At 39.1% G+C, this 26,769-nt stretch overlaps 1 protein-coding gene across 3 annotated transcripts in view; it reads left to right on the plus strand.

Annotated features, from left to right (window-relative positions):
* PPARGC1A (PPARG coactivator 1 alpha) overlaps window positions 1-26,769 on the plus strand; it is an 883,428-nt gene that overhangs the window by 834,702 nt on the left and 21,957 nt on the right. For all 3 annotated transcript variants that reach the window (XM_007523877.3, XM_060188270.1, XM_007523875.3), the window contains 8 exons: window positions 650-844; window positions 2,659-2,781; window positions 3,715-3,919; window positions 9,932-9,977; window positions 10,087-10,160; window positions 22,912-23,830; window positions 24,536-24,640; window positions 24,816-24,936. In XM_007523877.3, coding sequence (XP_007523939.1) covers window positions 650-844; window positions 2,659-2,781; window positions 3,715-3,919; window positions 9,932-9,977; window positions 10,087-10,160; window positions 22,912-23,830; window positions 24,536-24,640; window positions 24,816-24,936 — 1,788 coding nt within the window. The remainder of the gene's footprint in view (window positions 1-649; window positions 845-2,658; window positions 2,782-3,714; window positions 3,920-9,931; window positions 9,978-10,086; window positions 10,161-22,911; window positions 23,831-24,535; window positions 24,641-24,815; window positions 24,937-26,769) is intronic.

Consider the following 26,769-nt stretch of genomic DNA (forward strand, 5'->3'; position numbering starts at 1 on the left):
GGATTTCAGAGATGAGGGGGTGATTAATGGATAGAAGTTTCCAGAAAGCTATAGACTTGTGGCTGAAGTTGGGAGAGTTGTTAGGGAAAAGAATGAATGAGTGTGGTGTTCATTGATGAGATTAAAATTGAAACTAGGAAATTGTGCAGTTACTCTAGATATTATCTCAGTTTCCACTGGTATTCAAGTGGAGGCTACTCAATGTATTTTTTTTTCTTGACACATATGCTTTATAAGAGATTGACAGCACTAAACCTGGAGGTGAAGTAGTTGCTAGTTAAGATTCTCACCAGCTTTGACATTCTCTAACTCTTCTCAGTTAGTCAGAGAAACACAACAATACACGTGGAAAATGACTGACCATGGAAGAGTTATATGTAACAATGATTGATAAGCACTAAATAAATAATATACTATACACCGGACAGCTCAATAATCTGAAACTGGTACAACTGAAGTGCCAGTTAGCTGTCAGACTGAGAGTGAACTTGGAGTTTGAGGACGACATCCTGTGTTCTGGATTTTGTGTACCCTTTACTCACTTGGTTGCACAGGTGCAGCCTTTGCTGAAAGAATACTACCCATTCCCGATATCAACACACCCATGTCATCTTGGGTTTTTCTGTCTTTCTTTCTTTCTTTTTTGCAGAAGATAGATGAAGAAAATGAGGCAAACTTGCTAGCAGTCCTTACAGAGACACTGGACAGTCTCCCTGTGGATGAAGACGGATTGCCCTCATTTGATGCACTGACAGATGGAGATGTGACCACAGAGAATGAGGCTAGTCCTTCCTCTATTCCTGATGGCACCCCTCCGCCTCAGGAGGCAGAAGAGCCGTCTCTAGTAAGAACCCTTCCTACTGTTTAACAGGAATTGGAGGTGCCTCTGGCTACCTGCTGCATGGGGATGACGTAGTAACTATAAGGTCTGGATTTTTAACTTAGACTGATGCCAAAACAGTCCTCAAGTACACTCAGGAGTTGCAAGCTATGTGACTCTGTGTTTGAAAATACTGCCAATGCCAATCTCATGTGGTCTGTTTACAGTTTATTTTATAAGAGCCAGACTCCCCTTTGCCATTCATATGCATACATTTTTACTTCTTAGTATCATTTGTGTTCACAGGAGAAACTTAACACACTGGGGTCAAGCAAATAGGTTAGGCTAAAGATTTATCTGTTATTTCAAATAAATTCTCCTATAAGAAATAATGAAAAGTCTCCTGACTTCAGATATATCATCCGCATGTGGCTGACTTTGAAATGTCTGTGTGATTTTTTTAAAAGATGTCGCACATCATTTGTTTGTTTATTTAGAAATGCTTCATTTGCAATCCCTTCTGGTTGGATGTTTAGCCTTTTTCCTAGTTTTCTCTATTACAAGTCTGATAATTGATATATCTGTACCTTTATTATTCAAACTCAGAGGCTGACATACTACTCAAAGTGCCAGGAGGGTGGCTTGCAGTTTTATTCTCCTGTGTATAATTCTAGAAATAGAAGGCAGATCAAGGAGTATGCAGTATTTTTAAAGACTTTAGACCCATAATTCTCATGAAGACTGAAAAATAATAGCACATTTGCAACCCAAGTTGCGTGAATTTATGGTAGGCAATGAAGAGGGGATTTGTTGGCAATGAAGAATGAATTTTCTTTTCAATGCCATGCTTGACAAGGATTTTATGAGCACTAAGACACAGTTTACCTTCTCATCTATGGTAGCCATTTGTCATTTGCCGTAAATCTCATATGAGAGCACACCATCTAAATTATGGAACGTCACCTTCCAAACTTGTAATGATGGTGTGCTTTGGCATGCCATTTAAAGGTTGCTGCTCTCCCACCTCTTAAGTTTTGAATGTTAAAAGTTGTCTATATAAACATATGAAACTCTTTTATGCATATATATTCATTCTGAGTTTTTTGTTTCTAGAGAAAAATCTAGGTCTTTGTTATTTCTTTTCATGTCTCCATCAGTCAGGACCATTGTCTTTTTGTTGATTCCTGATAGCTTTTCAGAGTCCCACTGCATGACTGAGCAAGGAGGCCCTGGAAGGCCATCGAGTTTAAGGAAGAAACTGAGTTCAAAAGTCATTCTCTGCTTTGCATGAGCCAGAGCCCATATCTCCTGACAACCTTCTTATCAGTCCTGTTCCACAATCTCACTCTTTTTTTATCCCATCATTATTGAGCCCATAAATTTTGATACTTGGTCATGAAGCCTAATTCACAGTTCATAGAATCATTCCTGTATCATCGTTATTGAGGGAAAAATATGCTTAAACTCCTTCTCTACCCCCCATGTCCTCAGCATGGTCGCTTACTTCTCCAGTAGTTACTTAACAGTCCGTCTAGGAAGATCCTTTGGCCCTATTTTATCTAAAAGAAAATAACAAAAGGTAGACAATATTAGAGCTTGGATGTAAGAAAAAGAAATGCTTTCAGTGTTGGTAGTGGATGGAATTCAACATTGTTTTCCTACCTTAAAATAACATGTTTCCTTTAGTGCTACCCTTCTAAGGTGTGATCCAGTGAGGGATAAAATTAACTTTATGACCATCATACATTGATTTAGAATTTAAGATTTTAGTGACTCCTTTTCATGCTTCAGAAGTATATAACTCTTCTCATCTGTCCCCCTTCTTGATGTATTTCTAGCTTAAGAAGCTGTTACTGGCACCAGCCAACACTCAGCTAAGTTATAATGAATGCAGCGGTCTCAGTACCCAGAACCATGCAAACCACAATCACAGGATCAGAACAAACCCTGCAGTTGTTAAGGTACAGATGTAAATTTCTCAGTACAGGAGGGAAAGCAGCAGTGGGTTTGCATTTGAAGTTGGAAAACAGATGATAGGTGTGTGTGTGTGTGTGTGTGTGTGTGTGTGTGTGTGTGTGTGTGTGTGTGTGTGTGTGTGTGTGTGTGTGTGTTTTAGTTTGGATCCTGCGATAGTTTTACAGCCATAAAACAGATTATGCAGTGGGTCTCCATATAAGCAGCACTCCAGCTTCTTGTAGATGAGGAAGAGCTCATTTCCACGTGGTTCTTAGACTATTGGAATGGACAGGCCACGGTCAGCTACCCCTTTGCCAAATTTACAAATATGTACAGCAGTGCTAGCTGCAATAAAATCTACCGATAGGCTGGTGTTATCTAAGAGTGAGTTTAAGATGCAGGACTGCAGTTTTGTCAGCTGTCTAACCTGAGAAAGATTGCTCCAGGATCATGGCAAAAGATCTATCTCTGCCATTAATTGGATGGAGTGCTGGCAATGACATAATTCAGTTAGCGGGCTGTATTAAACAATGTTTGTCTTGCCATTCACTCTGAGTGAAAACGGAGCGTTAAGGGGTACTTAAGAGAATTGTGAACACTGGGCTCCAGCAATCAGTGGCAAATTAAGGTTTAAAGCAGCTTATACCTTTCTATTCACAGTAAAGGCGCTGTAGGGTCTTGTTAGTTACATGTTGCTGAGTAGGAACATTGAAACGTAGGAGAAATGAAATAAAAAAGCAGCATAAATGTCATTTAGGAATTTTAAATGTAATTTTCTTTCCTTGTTCTGCAAACAATTATTCACAGCTCATAGATCTAGTACACTTAGACTGAGCACTTCATTGAAAATCTCATCTCTTCAGAAAACCTATAGCCATTCTGATAAGGTTCAGCTCACTAATTTTCACTTTCTTTCTGCCTGGTTTTTTTTTTTTAAGACTGAGAATTCATGGAGCAATAAAGCGAAGAGCATTTGTCAACCACAAAAGCCACAAAGACGTCCCTGCTCGGAGCTTCTCAAGTATCTGACCACAAACGATGACCCTCCTCACACCAAACCCACAGAGAACAGGAACGGCAGCAGAGACAAAAGCACCTCCAAAAAGAAGTCCCACACACAATTGCAGACGCAACATTTACAAGGTAAGCTGGGGACCAAACCACAGAGATGCTGCAGGCCTGGAAGTTCAGAATAAGGTTGCTCTGGGCCGAGAACACCCCAACCCCAGGCTTCTGACCCAGCGGTGCCTCTCTGGAAAGAGAATTAAGCATTTCATGGCAAATAAATCCTGTCTTGGACAAAAGTTGAACAGATCCTATTCTGCTGACCTGAAGTGTAATTCCTAATCACCAAAAGGAACTTAGAATGTTAGCTGGGATAAGAGTCTGGAGGGGGGCGGTTGCAACATTAGATGAGGCTTATTGGAATCTGAAGTGCTAAAATCATTCGAGTTCTAGGAAGCTGGATTAGTCAATTAAATAAGCCCCCCCCCACACACACACACACATACTTCTAATGATGGGGAATAAATGAGACACTGCTGATTTGCTGTGTAGATCTAAAGAAGGGAATAGTATTTGGGAAGTCTCTCACAATTAGTTTTCTTCTGACTGATATATCACTACCCAGGGCTGACATTTTCAGGTAGCGACAAGGAGACAGAAAAGGAGACACTTGGCAGCACTTCTTCTTCTAGCGTTGCACTGAAGCTGCTTCAGTGCTGTACAGTACTCCTAAATGGTACTGGACTTTGACCCTGGGTCATGTGTATGGCAAAGCCATCTCACCAGCTACAACCCCCCCCCCCTTTTAGGGCATTCTTCTTCTTTGTCTCTGTCTCCTCTTCTTCCTTCTCCTCCTTCCCCTTTCCCTTTTTCTTCTTCTTTCTCTCCCTTCTTCCCCATCTTCCTCCTCCTCCTTCTCTTTCTCTTTTTTTTTTTCTGCTCCTCCTCAACTTCCTCCTCCTTCATCTTCATTGCTACCAGGGTTATCATTGGAGCTGAAGCTGGAGCCGAATGCCTACACGAAGATTCTAACCTCTTTGGATGACGATTTTCCTGTTTTATTTTCTTTCCTTTATTTTTGTATTTTATAGGACCAAGAGAAATTGAGAGGGAGGAGGAGATAGAGAGGGAGAGGGAGGGTAGGAGGGAGGAAGAGAGAGAGAGAGAGAGAGAGAGAGAGAGAGAGAGAGAGAGAGCTGCACTATTGCTTCATTTTTCATGAAGTTTTCCCCACAAGTTTGATCAGAGGCTCAAACTCAGATCCTTGTACACTTGAGTGCACTTATGAACTTTTACACTTGAGTCCTTGAGTGCTGTGTACTCAACTGGCTGTGCCACTGTCAGTCCCCTGTTCCTATTTTTTCTTTTCATTTTTTTTGGCGGGATGAGGGCTATTATAATCAGATTTTATTTTGTAAATGTGGGTTTTGAAATTGCTGGAAAATGTTTACTTTTGATTAAAGTAATTTCAACTAGATTAAACCTCTGGTTTGCTTTTTATTATCATCTTATTCTCCTTATAAGACTGATACAAACAGGAGTGATTTGGGGTAAACCTTCCAGCCAAGATAGAATTTTCTTTCTTTTTTCCTCTTCTCAAAATACTTTAGTCTTAGAACCCCAAGAGAGCTTGTTGAAAGTTGCTACTGCTTTAAAATATTTGTTTTCATTTTTTGCTCTAGTTCTAACCTGGAGGTAGAAAATAGAATAATATTTATTTTAATATTTTATTTTCATAATAGAAATTGATTGCTCTGAGAACAGAACACTGCCCAGCCCTGGTTTATAGTGTCCTTGGGGATTGAACCAGGGAACTTAGAACCTCAGACATGAGAGATTTATTTATTTATTTATTTATTTATTTTATTTTTTTTTCCAGAGCACTACTTAACTCTGGCTTATAGTGGGGCAGGGAATTGAACCTGGGACTTTGGAACCTCAGGCATAAGAGTCTCTGCATAACCATTATGCTATCTATCCCCACCCAGACATGAGTGTTTTTTACATAACCATTATGCTATATCTCCCATGCATGGCGTATATATTCTAAAACAGGAATTGTAGACGTTCACCACTCCTCCCTCATAATTTCCCTCATGTCCATCTCTAACTGTTTTTCTGATAGATAGTCCCTGAACCCTATTTTGAATCGTGTTTATTTCATTCAGAGTTACTCTCTTTGCTGCTTCTCACAAGCATTTTCTTTCCCAGTATTGTGTATCTCCCTCTGTTACTCCTTCCTCACCATGACTCCAAGAATTTCTGGAAACTTCTGTAGATATTTTAAACTGGCTCTGAGCATTGTTTTCCTGGATGGAGATCTCAAAATCCCCATCTCTCCCTTTCTGTCAGCATAGGGAAGTATGTTTATAAAATTGGGCCAAATTCAATTGCAGCTCACTCTTTTTTGTCAATCCCTCACACAAGTACTGGAATGGCATTTCTTAAAGCAGAACCAGCCATGTGCTGGGGCTCAATGGCGCTAAAGGGCTCCTTTGAAGAGAAGCCAGCTGGGACTGTTCAAGTGTATTAGCCATGGAATCTGTCTCTTCCCCACCTCATCCTAAAACAAGCATTGTTTTCTGGAGCTGAATTTGAAACCTCGAGTTCCATTAATATGTACTGTAGTTAATGAGCCCAAACCAAAGGCAGATATTTTAAAGATCTTCTACATATTATATGTATGTATGAATGACATATATGTACAAACTGCATATGCATATTTGCTCCTTTTGAATTAAAAAAAAATTCTTGTCCTCTGGGAATCAGGCAATAGCTTAGCGGTTTAGGCACACATGGCATGAAGCGCAAGGACTGGCATAAGGATCCCCGTTCAAGCCTCCAGCTCTCCACCTGCAGGGGAGTCGCTTCACAGGCGGTAAAGTAGGTCTGCAGGTGTCTGTCTTTCTCTCTCCCTCTCTGTCTTCCCCTCCTCTCTCCATTCTCCATTTCTCTCTATCCTATCCAACAATGATGACATCAATAACAACAACAACAACAATAAAAAACAAGGGCAACAAAAAGGAAAATAAATAAATAAATAAAATAAAATAAATGCTTGTCCTCTAAGCATTTCTGTAAATGTTTATAAACCGTGACAGGGAATAATTAAGTGGGCTCATAAAAGAGTTATTCTTTAGAGGAGACCAGTTATATGTAGGCATGTTTAATGTTTATGTATGTCTGGAGCAAGTTATATAAAGATCATCCCCAGGACCAAATTTGATAACAAAAGCAAAAAAAAAAAAAAAGGGGGGGGGAGGCTGGGTGGTGGTGCACCAGGTTCCGCTCACATAGTACTATGTTCAAGAACCTGTGCAAAGACCCAGGTTTGAGTCCCCAGCCCCACCTGCAGGTGGTACACTTCACTAGTAGTGACGCAGGTATCTGCAGGTGTCTGTCTTTTGTTCTTTCCTTCTCTCTTTCCCCTGGCCTCTTAATTTTCCTCTATCCTACTGAATGAAAAGGGGAAAACAAAAAACAAACAAATAAAAAGGTCCCCAGTGGATGGATGTTTAGTCTACTCCAGAGATACAACAGTACCCTGGAGGCAAAAGAAAAAAAAATAAAAAGCATTCCCCAAACCAAATCTGGTATTAATGATCTAAAAGAAAACACATGAATGGCTATTACTAACCAATAGAAAATAAATGACTAGCTTCAAGGATGATTTAAATTATCATTCAAAATTGAAGAGTAGCAGGTTCCTGGGCAACTGAAGGCAATAACTAAGAGAATCGGCTGAGACTGCCATTCCTGTGGATTGTGTTTTCACACAACCCCCTCCCCACCAAATTCACATATGCTTCTGTTAAGACTGTGGAGTCACATTCTCGGTTCCTTGGTCCACTATGTTCCTTGATTCCTTGGCTCACCTCACCTTGATGTCTCTGAATTTTTAACTTTTCATTCATTTGATAATTCATTCATTCTATAATACTACACTTTGCATGTGAAAGATGTGTTTTTCAAGAGTCTCTAGTCTACCAACCAGTGAGACACCATGGAATAATCTTTCAGTAAACTGAATCAATAGTCTTCTAGTGGTAACTTTTGTTAGTATGGACATATTCAGCAGTTAGACCCTGTCTGTGGTTTGAGAGTGTAGCTTTCCTATGGTCCTCAGTTCCTGGTTGCTTTTTGTTCTCATTGAATATATGCAATGTCTGTTTCTCTCTTTCCAATACCTCAACCAAGCCATCAGTATATCTGTATTTATGGAGTCTTTCTTCAAGCATTTCTTATAGCCTACCCAGAACCCTGGAATTTCAGTGGTTGAATCTTCAATGTGCATTTATTGAGTGATCTAGCACACAATTCTTTTTAAAAAATATTTTATTCATTTTTTTTAAATATTTATTTTATTTATTTATTCCCTTTTGTTGCCCTTGTTGTTTTATTATTGTAGATATTATTGTTGTTGTCGTTGTTGGATAGGACAGAGAGAATGGATAATGGATAATGGAGAGAGGAGGGGAAGACAGAGAGGAGGAGAGAAAGATAGACACCTGCAGACCTGCTTCACCGCCTGTGAAGCGACTCCTCTGCAGGTGGGGAGCCAGGGTTCGAACCGGGATCCTTATGCCGGTCCTTGTGCTTTGTGCCACCTGCGCTTAACCCGCTGCGCTACAGCCCAACTCCCAGGCACACAATTCTTATCTGGTGATATTTTCTATAGAAACTACATGGATTATATAAAGTGTTGTTTGGACATAACAGTAAACTCCCTTCATAAATTTATTCTTTTATAAATTCAGGCATGAATAAGTAATGTAAAAAAATCAGCTTTTGTCTGGATAGATTAAAAAAAAACAACGTCAGTCAACTGAGAAACCTAATTTGTAAAATATAGCATGAATTCCTTATTTTTGGATGTACACTGGACAGATAATAAGGCATTTGATGGTTTAAAGACTAGATCTAAATCTACAAATTAAACATGTGAATACTATTTGTCCAAGTAAAGTATCTCATTTCAGCCTAATTTGGACATAAGTAATATTTTCACATTTCTAAGGACCTTAATTGCTAGAGTTGATTAATTTACTTTAGTATCTGTTGAATGGAATTCCATTTAATAGTAGGAGGAAAGATATTCCAGACTGACACTGAGATCATTTTATTATCCTGAAAATACTGTTTAGCATCTCTTGGTGTGAGGTGTTTCAACCATGAAATAAGTAAGTTTATTCTGAAGAAATTGCTTGGTTTAAAATCTATGATTTTCATTATATAAATGACTACCTCGTGACCTTCTGAAAGTAGTTATTTCATGAGACAAGAACCTGTATAAGCCTACATACATATAAATTGTCCTTATAGATAAGCATATTTATATACATGATATGTGGATATATATCCCAAGTACGTTTCTCATCATTGTTTCCCCCTCCTTCTGTTCAAAATACAAGACTGCCAAGGAGAAGCAATTGAAATTTTGGAGTGAGAAGATTCTTACTCCACCCTTCATTATTGGGAAATGCCTCCTGTAGGAGGTAAGATTTAGGAAGCATAAAAGGAAGTAGATGAGTTCTCTTTGCAAGTGATAGTTCTTTCAACTGATAAAAATGGTATCTTAACTTTAGTGGTTTGTTAGATTTGGGGGATCTTTTTAAACCATCTGGGTCCATGGCCACAATTTTCCATAATTTCTCAAATTAATTGTCAGTGACTGAAATGGTTATTGCTTGAGCCTTGGCCTCATAGAAATAACCTATTCTCAGGGCTAGATATAAAATTATACATTTTTGGAGAAAAAAATCAAACTGAATATTCATAACGTTCTGTCATCTTGTAGTTACTCTTCTGTTTTCTTGTCTAAACAAACCGTGTACTGTATTCCAAATTAAAATAGAAAACACTATTTGTCTCTGATGGTATGATGCAAATTTTGTATCCTTAACAGAGATGCTACATTTTGGAGAAAGTTCTGCTTTTGTGTATGTTTTTGAATGATAGTTTACTGCTGCACATGTTGTGTGGAACTTGTGTTTTAGCATAATGGACTCTTATCTGTCTTGGAGCCAATATTCAGGGATTTCTTTACTTTAATTTTCCTGTTTCCAGATTCCAACCTGACTGTAGTAGAAAGAAAATGAATCTAAAGAAGAACTCAATATTTCATAATTAGTTTCCCTTTTTTCCCTTTAGCCAAACCAACAACTTTATCTCTTCCTCTGACCCCAGAGTCACCAAAGTAAGTATTAAGAAATGTAACCATTTTCAGAAAGGGAAGGGGGTTCTAATACATTTGGCTACAGCAACTCCATTTCAGTTTGTTTTTATAAATGTGCCATATCTTCCAGTGACCCCAAGGGTTCCCCATTTGAGAACAAGACTATTGAACGAACCTTAAGTGTGGAACTCTCTGGCACTGCAGGTAAGCCTTTCATTTCATTTGAGTGTGTGTGTGTGTGTGTGTGTGTGTGTGTGTGTGTGTGTGTGTGTGTGTGTGTAAAAATGTTAATTATGGACTGTATTTTCTATGTAAATAGTAAGCAAAGAATATGAACAAAGAAATTTAAGAAGTTATAACTATTTTGATTAAATAGTTTACTTATAGGAAGAAAAGAAGAAAGAGAGAACCACTGATTATTCTTGTTCATGAGATGCTGGGGACTGAACTCAGGATCTCAGACAAGAAAGTCTAATGCTTTACCCACTGGGCCACTCCCTAAGCTGCTTGTTTATTTTGAAAGACACGTATCTTGTGTATCATACCTGCACATAATTCTTTGATATGTATAATTGCTTTGTTTCTTCAAATAACCAAACCCTTTAAGAGCAAGTCACCAAAATTTAAATATGGAAAGACAAAATTTTTTTGATCTTCCTCAGTAAGTATACTTGGCATTTTAAGTGCTCTCAGTTCATTTTATAACCTCCTTAAGTTTGTGTTAGTGTTCTCATTTTTTGAGGTTAGGAAATAAGATTCAGAGATTTTAAGCAACTTCCTCAAGATCACAGAACTTTTAACCCAGGTTTATCAGTGCTTAATTTATAATATTCTCTCACTCCCCATTATACTTTAGCAGTATAATGTTTTTTCTACATGTCTTTGTCTTTCTTTTTTTCTTTTTTAAAATATTTATTTTATTCCCTTTTGTTGCCCTTGTTGTTTTTTATTGTTGTAGTTATTATTATTGTTGTCATCATTGTTGGATAGGACAGAGAGAAATGGAGAGAGATGGGGGAAGACAGAAGGGGAGAGAAAGAGAGACACCTGCAGACCTGCTTCACAGCTTGTGAAGTGACTCCCCTGTAGGTGGGGAGCCAGGGCTTGAACGGGATTCTTGCGCAGGTCCTTGCGCTTTGAGCCACCTGTGCTTAACCACTTTTAGCCACTGCACTACAGCCTGACTCCTATGTTTGTATCGTTCCAGTAAAGGAGACAAAGGAAAACATACCCATTCATTAAAAAACAAATCTTTCTTACGTGCTTTAAACAATATCAATTTTTTTCCTCATTTGGACTTCTAAACTCTTTTAACCAGTCTTCACACATTACAGAGGAAGGAACTTAAAACATGAACTTGGCCTCAGGAACTTAGTGATCTAGAGAGTGCCTATATAAATTTCTGAGTTAATCGACCAGTGAACGCCCATGTTCAGCGGGGAAGCAATTACAGAAGCCAGACCTCCCACCTTCTGCAACCCACAACGACCCTGGGTCCATGCTCCCAGAGGGATAGAGAATGGGAAAGCTATTGGGGAGGGGATGGGATATCGAGATTGGGTGGCAGGAATTGTGTGGAGTTGTACCCCCCCCATCCTATGATTTTGTTAATGTCTCCTTTCTTAAATAAATTAAAAAAAAATTCTGAGCTAGTTGTAAATAGTGCTTATGGGATTTAGGTTTAAGTACTTGAACCCCACTGAAGTGCTTGAGCCCCACTAGAAAAAAGTCTTGGCATGTCTGAACAAAAACTTGTGTGGTTCTGGTCATTGCTGATCAGAGTACAGGAATAGGAAATTAAACAATATGCTTTCAATCAGAACGATGGCACTTACCCATACATACCATGGTTCTTGTTACTGAGTTTAATGTCACAGTTAATGTTTGCTAAATGTCATTTATCAAACACTAAGTGTAACATAAAGGTCTACTGCATGATTGCATGACTTGGTCGAGGAATAAGGTACTTAATTTCATAATAGTCACATCTATTTTATGCATATCCCTGTAGACTCACATGCGTATACATACAAACATATAAAACATTTTTATGAACATCCATATGTGTATATATTGACTTGTAAGCATTTACACAGCACCACTTCTTAAATAAGTCCTACCTCATGTTTATGTTACAGATATTTTTTTCTTGATATATATATATATATATATCTGCAGTACTCCTTATCTGGCCAGTGAGAATCAATATTTGATGAACATACTTAAATGCTAACTAGACAATATACAGTTGTATTGTTTATTTTTCATAAAACTTACTAGTAACATTAAACTATCAAAGTTTTGCTAGAAGACAGAACATTTTACCTTGATTTACTGTATAAACTGGTGATTCATTCGTCTGACAGAAGCAGTACATCATTGTATCATAGACCTGTCCACTTTGTTTTAATTTTACTTTTTGAGGGAAAAGAATGAAAGATATCTACATAGTAGTTAGAATGCAGCATCATTAGGAGTTGTATGATTTTCATACAAATCGTAATTATAGTTCCTCATGTTTGTTAATGTGGCCTATCTAGAAATAATTTGGCAGCTCTTCTTTCAGTGATGTGCCCCTTTGTCTTTCATGTAAATAGTTTTTCTCACTCATATTTCCTTCATTTACATATTTTATTATCTTATGTAATTTTTGCCACTAGGATAATGGGTATTAGCTAGTTTAGGAAAATATGCTACTAGGGCTCAGAGAAACAGTTCAATTGAGAGGAACCTAATAAGTTGGAGTGTTTAGAGTGGGTTTTAAGGATATTAGTCAGCTGTTTTCTTTTAGAGGACTTTTACTGCCTGATGAAAACTATGACACACTTATTATTTAAAGCCTAAAATATAAAGCAGAATGATATTTATAGTTCTGAGACACAAGTATGTCTATCCTGTTGCTTTCTATGCATCCTTTTATATAGCTGTGGCCCTTTTGTTGTTGTTGGTATGTGATGCAGGAGTATCATGTGTATGTGATTTCACTACTCCTGGCCAAGTTTATTTCATTTAGAGAAAGAGAGACACACAGAGAAGAGGGAGAAGCACCACAGCACTGGGGTTACCCCCTGTACCTTAGCATATATGTGCACTGCTGGGTTTCTAACTTGGGCTACATTATTGCAAGGCAGTGCCCTCTCCAGTGAACTGTCTCTCTATCTTTATGCATGAGAGCATTTTGCATATACAGTTGTCTCTTGTTATCTGTGGAGATCGACGCCACATCCACTGTAGACTCCCAGAACCAACAGCAGCTCTAGTTTCTCATATAAAATAACATAATATTTGTATATAACCAATGTACATCCTCCTTTGTACTTTGTCATTGATAGACTTATAAGACCTATTACAAAGTAGATAATAAATGCATAGTATTGCAGTCTGTTGTTTAGGTATTAATGACATGGATAAACGTCTATATACATTCAGTACAGACCCAAGCATGTTGCTGCATGATACCACAAGTTTCAGTCTATGCTTGGTTGAATCTGCAGTGGAAAAACCAGCAGCTACAAAAAAGATGATGCGTATATAATTCTGCGTTCTGACTTTTCAATTAACTTTCTAGTGAGACATTTTTTGTTCTATCACAGACCCTTGATTATAAGCCTTTTCATGTGCTGTGTAACATTCGTTTTAGTAGGTAGGTCAGAATTTATTGAATCATGCAGGCTGTTCTAAAATCTCATCACTTTAAAACAGCACTGTAATAGAAAGCTGTGCTCATATTTTAAAATCTTACTTCTTAAATAAATTCCTAGTTGTTATTAATACTGGCTATAAGGATACGGATACATCGACACCTTGCTTTTCCAAACTAAGTTTTTTATTTATAGTCTTGTAAGCACTATATGGATGACCTCATCTTACTTGCTAGAATCTAATATCTTTCTTTAAAATATGCTTTTATAATTTAATTTTTCAATGCAAACATATTTGAATTGCCTCTCTTCTCTTAGTGAAATTATAATATCATACTTATGTTTTCTCCTCACAAGAAATTTTAAATATTATCTTGTTGATAGCATGGTTGATTCTTTTGTTGATCACTTTAAATGACTTAGATATAATGTTGAACTATTGTCAGGCTACTAAAATAGAGTCATTTGTAGGAGATGCTTTTAAAACCTTCTGTAAGAATATTTGAAGTGATTTTATTTCTGTCTCAACTAGAGTTCATCATATTCAAGTAAAATCCTCTGTTTTTAATACTTTGAAACTATGGGGTAAAAATGGATACCGATTTATGAACATTTTAATACCTGCTTTGTACTTGCAATATGATATCTCTTGGTGAATGTATAATAAGATTTAAAAAACAATCCTTGAAAGCAAAATATTTGGACTAGAGTAGGTATCAAATATTCATGTGTATTTATCAATTGGGGAAAATAATACAATTTATAAGTAGGTTTAAAAGGACATGATACTTATTATTTATACTGTTTTTCTATTAACTAAGGAGGGTGAACTAGTACCCACAAACAACTCACTTGGATGGTATAATGCTTCCCATGTCTACAGCCCAGATTTGAGCCCAGCCCTCACCACACTGAAGGAAGCTTCGGTGCTGTTTTCAGTTTTTAATTTTTTAATTTTAAATTCTTTATTCATAAAAGGAAACATTGACTAAGCCATAGGATAAGAGGGGGACAACTCCACACTATTCCCAACACCAGAACTCTGTATCCCATCCCCTCTTCTCCCCTGATAGGTTTCCTATTCTTTAACATACATAATAGAGCATACAACTACATGCACACAGTTCCAGAATTTGAACAAACTGAAGGGTACCCAGTATCAGGGACATAATTTTGCATAAGGTCACTAAGCAATGCCCTCTACCTTTAAAAAAAAATCACAATAATGCTATTTTTTACTTAGAGCTTTGCTGCTTAGACAGCATGTTTATTCAGGTTTAACCATATAAAATAGCCATTCTGTGTATCAAAATGGTTGAGTGCTGGCAATTTCACCACTCAAACTATATTTCATCGTTTTGGATCGGGTAGTAATTTCATTTGGGAATGCTAAATATAAGTTTAAATATTAAAGAAAATGAGACACAGACAAGAGCAGAGATAACAGAGACTTAACAGTTAACAAATGAAGGCAGGAAAATGTTTCTTCTTTGGCAGTTCCTGATTTCACTGCTATACCAAAAGTTTTGATTCCCTGACCTTATGCAAAATTTTGTTCCTGATGCTGGGTACCCTTCAGTTTGTTCAACTTCTGGAACTGTGTCCATCTAGTTGTATGTATGCTCTGTTTAACTTCTGTAAGCATCAGGACCCTCATGTATCATACAAAGTTAGTAAGAGTCTCTGCAATTCATTGAATTACTGTGAGTATATGAAGCAAGTAGTAAAAACTGCATCCTCCAGTGAATATAGGAAGATTCAGTATTTAATTACTTAATTATTAATCTCTGTGAACTTTAACTAGTACTCCCCTTTTCTGTTCAACTTTTAGCTCTCTTTAGGTATACCTTTTCACTGTCACCAATGCTATATCCCCTTGGGCACTTTTGTATATAAAGTTGGGTGTTCTTTTTGTGGCAAAATCCCCTTACCTTACCAACAAATTGGGCATATGTTGCTTTGTGTTGGGTTACAGGACTTACCAAATCAAGGTTAAAAAAAATCTCATTGATATCAAGGCAGGGGATGGGATAAGGAGCTCTGGTGGTGGGAATTGTGGGGAGTTGTGCCCCTCTTATCCTATGGTTTTTGTCAGTGTTTCCTTTTTATAGATAAAAATTAAAAAATATTTCATCAATAATCTCTCAACAGCAGACACTCATACTATTACTACTAATTCTCAAAGTGGGCAAGCTCTCTTATACATTTTTAACATATAATGTCTTGACTCTCTGCCCTCCTATTCTATTCTATTCTATTCTATTCTATTCTATTCTATTCTATTCTATTCTTTCTTTCTTTCTTTCTATTCCATTCCATTCCATTCCATTCCATTCCATTCCATTCCATTCCATTCCATTCCATTCCACTCCACTCCACTCCACTCCACTCCTCTACTCTACTCTACTCTACTCCATCCCATCCCATCCCATCCCATCCCATCCCATCCCATCCCATCCCATCCTATCCCATCCCATCCCATCCCATCCCATCCCATCCCATCCCATCCCATCCCATCCCATCATCTCATCACATCATACCCCATCCCACCCCATTCCACTCCACACCACCCCATCCCATCTAATCTCATCCTATCCTATCCTATCCTATCCCATCCTCAGAGCCTTCCTCAACTCTGGTTACTAGTGGTTCCAGGCATCCAGTTGTGAACTGTTCGTGAAAATCCTATCACTACTATTGCTGTGCTCTCCTAGCTCTCATTTCATTGTTGAGGAAAAAGCTATATGCTGGCAGTAGCTCTCAAGTGGACCCTGGGTTCAAAGCAGGTCTGTCTGACTAGGATTTAATGCCTCTTTCTTGAAGAGGTATGGATGTAAAGATAGTAGTTTGACATCTGCTATGGTAAATAGATCTCACTTCACTTGTCAATTGTCATTGACTGATATTGGTTGCTAGGGGCACTGTGTTGAGAAGGATCCTAAGGGCAAGTCTGCATTCAGTAGAAATGTCACGATTAATTAGTGATGTCTGTCATAGTTGCAGCAGTTAAGGGAGGGGTTGGAACTAGCATTCAGGTTGTTTATGTGTGTGTCCTTGGTGGATATCCTGAACACATCTGGTGGTGAAAGAAGTGTACTATCCAGCCAGTTCTACTGCCTTCTTTTTCTGGGCTGTCACTTTTTTATTTGTGTGTGTGTGTGTGTGTGTGTGTGTGTGTGTGTGTGTGTGTGTGTGTGAAATTTCCCAAACATTTGAGTAGAAAAGCAAAGAGTCAACAAAATTCTAAGACTCCCAGTATAATCCCTCTGTCCCATCTGCAGAGTCTTTGGGAAACAGGAGGGATGAGATAGGAAGTTTGCTTTGTTAGGTTGCCAGCTGGTTTGACTTTGTGATTGTCCTAAACTAGCTCATTTGGGCTGATAAAAAAAAGACAAAAAAACTGATTCTCTTCTACAGGTGTAAAAACTAATTTGATTTCAAAATAGCTGTTAGTAAAGCAAGATTAGAGAAGAGAGAATGCTCTTTTAGCAGAAGGTATTTAAATCTATTGCATATGGAGATTTTTAGGGTGCTAGACTTTTGTTTCTGAAATGGCAAGTAGTGTCAGTTCAACCAGCTAATAGTTTGAACCATGAGACATGCAGGTATTCAGTGAGGAACCAAAGAGAACACCCCTCCCCCATTTCCTATATCTGCATAAGTACATATAAATTGTTTTTATTGCTGTTACTGTAAAAGTAACAAAATGTAATATAACTATTTTAGAACTAATTAGGGAAATGAGAAGAGCATTTCCATCACCTGAACATGCTAGGCCTTGGCAATTTTCTTCCTGCATTTATTTATCCCCTGCCCCATGGTTCTGATGATAGCAGATGAGTGATTTAGTGTCATTTATTTTTCACTTCATGTTTTTCTGTAATTTCAATGGGTGGTCATTCTAAGTGCATTTCTGTTTCTTCTTCCTCTGCTTCTTCTCCTTCTGCTGCTTCTCCTTCTCTTTCTCCTTCTTCCCATTCTCTCCTCCTCTTCCTTTATATTTTATTATATAGGACAGTAAGAAATTTAGAGAGGAGGGGATGATAAGAGGGAGAGTAAAATAAAGACACTTGCAAAATTGCTTCACCACTTGAGAAGGGTCCTTTCTTGCAGGTGGGCAGTGGGGGACCAAACCAAGGTCCTTGAATGTGATCATATGTGCACTTGACTGGGTGCAGTAGTCCCAAGCCCCCTCCGAGGAAGCTTTATCAAGGGCATATTTTAACAACTTCTTTCACAGCAACAATAAATATCAAATTAATATAAGCCCTTCCCATGCTCTCTTAACACTCCCTCCAAGTTCTTGGGGCTTAAGATACTTGAAGAGAATAAACCTCACATCTCTCTCTCTGCCCAGTCCACCTTTTTAGGTAAAAAAAAATAATAATAAATTTAAAAACTCATCTTCACATTGTTTATCCTGATGAGAGATCTGAGTTGGAATGTGGCACAAGGAAAAACCCACACTGAAGCAAAACTCCAAAGCAAGTTAGAATTTAGTAGTAAATTCTGTAAAAAAAAAAAAAAAAACACTCTGCCAGGGGCCCTTGTGGTAATACATTCGGTTAAGTGCACACATTACTGTGTGTACAAGGACCTGGAGTTCAAGGCCCCTGTCACCACTTGCAAGGGGAAAGCTTCACAATCAGTGAAGCTGGTTGGCAGATGTCTCTCTGCCACTATCCCTCCCTAGCTCCCTCTTCCCTTTCAATTTCTATCTGTCCTATCAAAGAAAATAAAGTTTAAAAAGTTAAGTAAAGTAAAATATTAAAAGAAAAAACCTGATAACACCATTGCATGTATCCTGGTGAAAAGACAAATGATTGAATGAATGAATGAATGAATGAATGAATGAATACCGGAACACAGAGCAAAGTGGTCACGTTTATCAGAGGCATTTAATTAAACAAGCAAAGCCAAAAGAATACCATTGTAGAACACATAATGAAAAACCAAACCAAACTTATCTCTGTTTTTTTTTTTTTAATGGGAGTACAGTTTTTAAAAGATGGCGGTGGAGTGTGTGTGTGTGTGTGTGTGTGTGTGTGTGCCACTTCTCCCAGATTTGCTGTGCAGAAGTGCATGAGTGTGAGTGATGTAGAGGTACTTGTTTATTATAGAGCACATTTCAATGCAGTAATCATAAATATTGCTAAGGTTGTGCTCTGTTGAAATATGACCTACATACTCTTGATTGTTTGTGTTACGTGATTTGTCTGACACCCATTACATTCTGGGTAATAGCAGCCATTTGTTGCTCTGCACAGCAGGCTCTTTTGACAAAAGAAAATAGGCAGCAATAAAAAAGCTATAGTCTGAATTACATTCTGCACAGTGCTGCACTGCTGAGAGTTTGTGCAAGTGTGTTAACAATGCTCTGAACTGCCTCTTGTCAGCCTTCAGCCTGTAATGGCCATCTGTCCTCACATAAATCTGTCAAAACCTGCTAAGTTCAAGAGAGAGCATGGAATATACCTTGTACTGTCAACACCAAAATGTACACATTGCCCAGAAAATCAACACACAGGAAATAATCCAGAGGTTATGGGAGGCTTTAGATCTGTTGATTTAGGCTTTTAGGATGAAATTTAGAGTCCGGCGATTAGTGGGAAGATGAGCAAAGGCAGAAACACTAAAGAATTGAGTACTGACTGCCTCTTGGGGAAGAGTAAGAGATTCTGGGTCTGGGAGAGGGGCTGACAAAAATCTAGTTTACCGCGATAGAGTAGAGGGATGGGACCCTGTCCTATCAGAAGCCCTTAAAAAGTTTGACGCTACGTTAAAAGGGGAAAATGCTTCTTATACTTTTCTTTTGTTTTGTTTGAGGTTTCAACTCACTCTGGACACAGGGTGAGTTGTATCATCACTTTGTGAGTTTTGTATCCTATTCAATTTTATTTTAGGATAAAATAAATTCATAATCTTTGCTCAGTATGTATCCTCTGATTATAGAATTTAGAAAGTTTTCTGAATTATCTCTCCCTACTCACCCACTCCCTAAAAAGCCTTCCATCCATTAATTATTACTTTTTGGGGAGAGGACATGGCACCAACAGAAATAAACAACCATTTTTTGTGGTTGGTTATTTATTTACTTATTTATTCTTTTTTGCACTCACAAGATATTTTTGGTTCTCTTAGAGGGTTTCTGTGACTTATAGCTAAACATATGTGCAAGAAAATATACTTATTTCAAATTCTGAAAACTTGCCATTTTATTAACACATACACACACACTTGTAGGGACTAAGTCCCTGGAATATCTCATATCCACCTCTGATGTACTATTTATTATGTGTTTATGTGTTCACTGAATATCTGTTCATTGCCACAGGATGCCCAATGCATGGAGGCAGTAAGAGGCACACACACTTGTAGGGACTAAGTCCCTGGAATAGCTAATATTCACCTCTGATGTAGTATTATGCATGTGTTTATGTGTTCACTGAATATCTGTTCATTGCCACAGGATGCCCAATGTGTGGAAGCAGTAATAGGCACACATACTTGTAGGGACTAAGTCCCTGGAATAGCTAATATTCACCTCTGGTGTAGTATTATGCATGTGCTTATGTGTTCAGTGAATATCTGTTCATTGCCACAGGATGCCCAATGCATGGAGGCAGTAAGAGGCACACATACTTGTAGGGACTAAGTCCCTGGAATATCTCATATCCACCTCTGATGTACTATTTATTATGTGTTTATGTGTTCACTGAATATCTGTTCATTGCCACAGGATGCCCAATGTGTGGAGGCAGTAAGAGGCACACATATTTATAGGGACTAAGTCCCTGGAATAGCTAATATTCACCTCTGGTGTAGTATTATGCATGTGTTTATGTGTTCACTGAATATCTGTTCATTGCCACAGGATGTCCAATACATAGAGGCAGTAAGAGGGCTTTCTTTTCTTTCTTTCTTTCTTTCTTTCTTTCTTTCTTTCTTTCTTTCTTTCTTTCTTTCTTTCTTCTTTTTTGTAATTCCCCTCAAAGAAACTACAATCAGGGTGCCACCACTCCCACAAGCAACTCGAGAATCAGTTATTTAAGTGATAATGAGCTGAGGTACTAGGACAAGGGTTTCAAATGTTCAAGACTCAAAAGAATTTCTATATTTAAAATCCCTAGATAGCAGAACTATTTATAGAACTTGTCCCTCTTTAATAGTGGCCTAATTTGGTGTTTCTGAAGTTTAGGGTTTCTCGCTATGTGTCTAGGATGTCAATCATAATACCTATATCTGAATGCAAAGCTGTGTCACACAGACATGGGGGAAGGGTGGCAGTGCTCTCCACATGTGGCTTGGGAGCCATCTCGCTAGCACAGATTCATCAGCTTCTCAACTCATACCTGGGGTACTGAAGTGGAAGTCTGTCTGCTAAAGGAGCCTCCGAGAAGAGACTAATACAAATAAGAAAGTTGTTTTGTGAAAATAAGCCCAAGCTATAATGTACCAAGAGTTTAATAGGCTTTGTGGAGATAAACTAAGATCCCTGTTCACCAAGACACCTGAAAAACATCAAGTGAGCGATTCTGCCAGTAAGTTACTGGAAAATTAAGAAAGAAGCCTTAGTGGTCCGGGAGGTGGCACAGTGGATAAGGCATTGGACTCTCAAACCTGAGGTCCTGAGTTCAATCCCCAGCAGCACATGTGCCAGAGTGATGTCTGGCTCTTTCTCGGTCTCCTATCTGTCTCACTAATAAACAAAATATTTAAAAAAAAAAGAAGAAGAAGAAGAAGAAGAAGAAGAAGAAGAAGAAGAAGGAGAAGGAGAAGGAGAAGGAGAAGGAGAAGGAGAAGGAGAAGAAGAAGAAAGAAGTCTTACTGGGGGTACTGTGAAAAGATGTCTGGGGGCCGGGTGATGGCACATATGGTTGACAGCACACATCACAGTGCCAAAGGACCCAGGTTCGAGTCCCCTGGTCCCCACCTGCAGGGGGAAAGCTTCACAAGTGGTGAAACAGGGCTTCAGGTGACACACACACACACACACACACACACACACACACACACACACACACTTTTCCTCCCCATCAAAGTAGATAACCCTGGCTCATCTTGAAGTATGCAGTCACCTTAAGTCTACCCCCAGGCTTGTTTGCCCTAGTGAAGTTCTTTTTGCTGAGTAACCATTCCCCAGTCCTCCTAAAGAGAAAGGCTGCTATGAACTTGAAAGTACCCTTGTAAGCATCAAATCAGTGAAACTTCAGTCTGACCCCCTTCAAGATCAGGAACCCGGAAGCCCCTTCACAGTGATTTTCCTCGGCATAAAGAAATGAGTAGCACTCATTCAGGGGTGGAGATTCTGAGGCTACTCCAGACACCAGGCTCTCCCATGATAACTTGTGATAGAATGTCTTCCCTTGTGTAGAAAAAAGCACTTAAGGCAATGACTGGCAGATTTTCGCCCCCTCTTCCTTTATTTATTTATTTGCCTATTTTCTTTATCTAATTAGTTGGTTGCCGAAGCTTGCATTCATTTCCACCCTTCAGCCTCATAATCCTTCCTGATGTTGTGCTCTCAATAAAATGGTCCACTGCCGTTGTAATCTTTAGTGTTACTGTTCACTTAGGTTTCTCTTGCAGAACCATATTTTAGACAGAATGTATTAGTTATGCTTACAAGAATGTATTATACCTACATTAGCCATGGTTTACTAAGTTAATGAACTGTGGAGACAAAGAATCATTGCTATTTACTTGTGGAGTTGTCTAGTTCCCTGGGTTCTCCTCTGGTCTTTGACTGAACTTGAAGTTGCCTAAGTCGTTTTACACACACACACACACACACACACACACACACACACACACACACACCTCCAGCTCTCCCTGCACAAGATGCTCATTGGGTAGATTTGCTTGCTTAGACAAAACCCCCTGAGCCACTTGCTCTGTGGCTTCTTTTTGCAGCTAAATGCTATTACAGCTATTCTGTGATTCCCGAGACCCACACATTGATTTTTCCATATCACAGACTACATGGATGCTGTTGAAAACACCAGCATTGGTGATGCCCAGTGCCTTGGAGTTCATAGTGATGTGTTGATGTTTACTGGGAAGCTGGATCTATTGTGCTGATGTTTGTCATAAAAATACCAGGATTCTCCCTGTAGCCCAGAATCCTCACTCCATATTTTTCTTGGTAACAGAAGCTTATGGGGAGTCACTTTTTCAGGTCTGGTTATGAATTTTGTTGCCTTCTGCTTCACTCAGTTGGAGCCATTGCCTGAAATCTTTGGAAGTCTGGAAAGCATAGTCTGGTGCTTTTAAAAAAAAATGTTGTTTCTCTCTTTTCTGTTTGTTTGCCTTAGGCCTAACTCCACCCACAACTCCTCCTCATAAAGCCAACCAAGATAACCCTTTTAGGGCTTCTCCAAAGCTGAAGTCCTCTTGCAAGACTGTGGTACCTCCGCCATCCAAGAAGCCTCGCTACAGTGAGACTTCTGGTACCCATGGCAGTAATACTGCCAACAAAGGGCCCGAACAATCTGAGCTGTACGCACAGCTGAGCAAGACCTCAGCGCTCACCAGTGGCCACGAGGAAAGAAAGGCCAAACGGCCCAGTCTCCGGCTATTTGGGGACCATGACTATTGTCAGTCCATTAATTCCAAAACAGAAATACTGATCAATATCTCACAGGAGCTCCTAGACTCTCAACAACTTGAATATAAAGATACGCCCTGTGATTGGCAGGGGCAGCAGATCTGTTCTTCCACAGATTCAGGCCAGTGCTACCTGAGAGAGACTTCGGAGGTGGGTAAACAGAGTTCCCCTTGCAGCACCAGAAAACAGCTCCAAGACCAGGAAATCCGAGCCGAGCTGAACAAGCACTTCGGTTATCCCAGTCAAGCTGTTTTTGATGATGAAGCAGACAAGACCAGTGAACTGAGGGACAGTGATTTCAGTAATGAACAATTCTCCAAACTACCTATGTTTATAAATTCAGGACTAGCCATGGACGGCCTGTTTGATGACAGCGAGGATGAAAGTGATAAACTGAGCTACCCTTGGGACGGCACGCCATCCTATTCCTTGTTCGACATGTCGCATTCTTGCTCTTCTTTTAACTCTCCATGTAGAGATTCTGTGTCGCCACCTAAATCCTTATTTTCTCAAAGACCCCAAAGGATGCGTTCTCGGTCAAGGTCCTTTTCTCGACACAGGTCTTGTTCCCGATCACCTTATTCCAGGTCAAGATCACGGTCCCCAGGCAGTAGATCTTCTTCAAGGTAAACCTTCTCTGTATCCAGGCAAAGAATAAGAAATTCCCCTCCCACCTAGCCCAGACCCCCAAACACAACACACACACACACACACACACACACATTCAAAACACTAACCAATTGCATTTCTGTGTCCCATGGAACTAAATAGATGGTTGTTACACACACACACACACACACACACACACACACACACACACATTCAAAACACTAACCAATTGCATCTCTGTGTCCCATGGAACTAAATAGATGGTTGTTACACAGACACACACACACACACACACACACACACACACACACACAGGTTCTTCCCCATCTTCTCTGAAATCAGTCAGCCTTGAGCACAGAGCCTTGAGCCAGTCAGATCAGAAAGCGAGAGCAATTTGTAAGGCTGTTTTGCTCATCTAACTTTTTCCATTACCTGGAGAGCTGCCCTGTACCAGGAGAGTCGAGATCCATGTAAGATAAAGCTGACAGTGTACCCAGGCTGGCGCTCCACGTTCACATCAATAAGCAACGCTGAGAGAGAACACATCACTCCCGGGCCTCTAAGCTGACTAGATGATCAAACTGTCACCGAGACATCTCACTAGTGGCAGGGAAGAGAAAGTTCATTTATGTCATGTGCTGTTCCAGAGGATGTCAGGGCATGCTGGGATTAAGGAGCAGTTGCAAGAGCCCATTTTGTTTTTCTCCTCCCCCTTGCCCCAGGTCTTGCTACTACTATGAGTCAAGTCACTGCAGACACCGCACGCACCGGAATTCACCCCTGTGTTCGAGGTCAAGGTCAAGATCGCCCTATGGCCTTAGGCCCAGGTAACACACTGACCTTGTTCCTTCTGCTGCTCCCCTGTTCCCTCCACTAGATGACGCCCTATGACAGGAAGCCCGCTCCCCACCCCCACGTCCACCCCCACCCCCCAGTTGATTGTGGCTCTTTTGTTGCTGCAAATTGAGGTGGTTGACTTAATGATGCAGTTATGTTTCTTAGGTATGACAGCTACGAGGAGTATCAGCATGAAAGGCTGAAGAGGGAAGAATACCGCAAAGAGTATGAGAAGCGGGAGTCCGAAAGGGCCAAACAAAGGGAGAGGCAGAGGCAGAAGGCAATTGTAAGCAGACTGGAGTTAACTTCTGTTTTCAGGAGGCTTACTTGCTTTCTCCTTGCTTCCTTCCTTCCTTCCTTCCTTCCTTCCTTCCTTCCTTCCTTCCTTCCTTCCTTCCTTTTTTTACTTTCTTCCTTCTTTACTTCCTTCCATTTTTACTTTCTTCCTTCCTTATTTCCTTCCCATTTTCCTTCTCAGTATGTCTATCTTTTATTTTTATTTTTTTTTAGATCAGATAAGAATCTAAAGGTAATGTTAGGTTGTTTCAATCTCCGGACTGGGGAGATGGCTTAGGTATAGAATTTCTTCCATGTGTGATGCCATGGGTTAAAGCCTATGCACTGCATAAAATGGAGGAGTGATGTTCTGGTCTCTCTCTCTCTCTCAATATGTAATAGTTGTCTAACTAAGATTATGATTACATGTAACAGTGAGAATATCTGCATATAGTAACAACATTTGGCTGTTCAATTTTCAAACATCAGTGAATCCCCAGGCCCTTTTAACACATTATTGAAATGCAGAATATGAAGTCGGGATATTTTCCATTCATACTGCATATTTCTCATTTATTTTGATGCTTATCAGTGTTTCCAAAATATTGAGAGTGCTGAGATTTATCCAAGCAGATGCTAGTTCTTTCTGGTCAGAGGATGAGTTTTTCCTACCATCTCTGCTGATTTTTTTTTTTTTCCTCTTCCTGAATTAACTCTGAAGTCCTATCACTGTTTGGTTTCAGTTTTTATCTTCTTGGCAGATCTAAGGACTGAATTGTCCATGGTGAATCCTTGTCCATGAAGAGTTCAAGTTAGAGGTACAGGACAGGAAGACATAGTTTCTTCCCTATGTTGCCTTAGCACCCAAAGAGGGTAGTTAACACAAGTCTTCTGAGCTGCTTTCTAGTAATCCAACTCATCACTTACTGTAATCTTATTACACTATAGTGTTATATAGATTAGACCACTACTCACCCTTTTGTGCCGTGGTACAGACTATGGTAAACTTGCTTTCCCCCCTCATGTCAGTATTCTTACTGGTGGATAAACTAGATCTCAATTCCCTTCTGCTGCTTATCAAGACACACCTTAAATGGCCAAAACAAGGTAGTCTAACTGTCTGCTTTCAGCCTGAGTCCTTTGGCAGATATTCCTAATTGATTAGGGAATCCTTTCCCACTGAACCAAGACCCATAGAGCCTTAGGGTCTTTCCCAACATGATGCTCCAGGGAGCCATGGCTAATCCATCAGAAATGTCACTCACTCCCTTTGCCCACTACAGCTGCTGCCTGCCTGTGCAAGTGCTATGAGTTAATTCAGTGAATATCATCCTTTAGATATATCTTACATATAAGCTAACCAGGTCTTAGATAAATTATTCTTAACTATAAAGGTTAAGTATAGATGGTATCTTTAAGAAAAAAAAAATACTGCCATTAACAAAATCTTGAAAAATCTATATAAAAGTGCTGACTGCTAGTATAAAAAAATGAGCACTGCCTAGCAAACAGTCAACTGAGACATTTGTTCATCACAAGCCTCAAGGAGAAAGAAATGAGAAGTAATTGGATCCCTAGGCTAAAGGTCTAGGGTGTTTACTGCCATTGAGCTTTGAATCTACCTAAGACTAAATCAAAGGTCTTTCGCAATTTTCACTTTTCTTTAATTTTATCAACTTTCAAATAAACTGCACTATTAACATTTGCCAGAGTCTCATTAATTATCACTTAAGAAGACAAATGAAAAGGAAAAATCCAATTTTTCTAATTTTGATGTATTTAATTAATAGCCTATCCAATAATTATAATAACTCACATTTATTTAGTGCCATATAGCATATGA

The sequence above is a fragment of the Erinaceus europaeus genome, chromosome 3 (genome assembly GCF_950295315.1).
Source record: "Erinaceus europaeus chromosome 3, mEriEur2.1, whole genome shotgun sequence".
In the NCBI taxonomy this organism is placed as follows: domain Eukaryota; kingdom Metazoa; phylum Chordata; class Mammalia; order Eulipotyphla; family Erinaceidae; genus Erinaceus; species Erinaceus europaeus.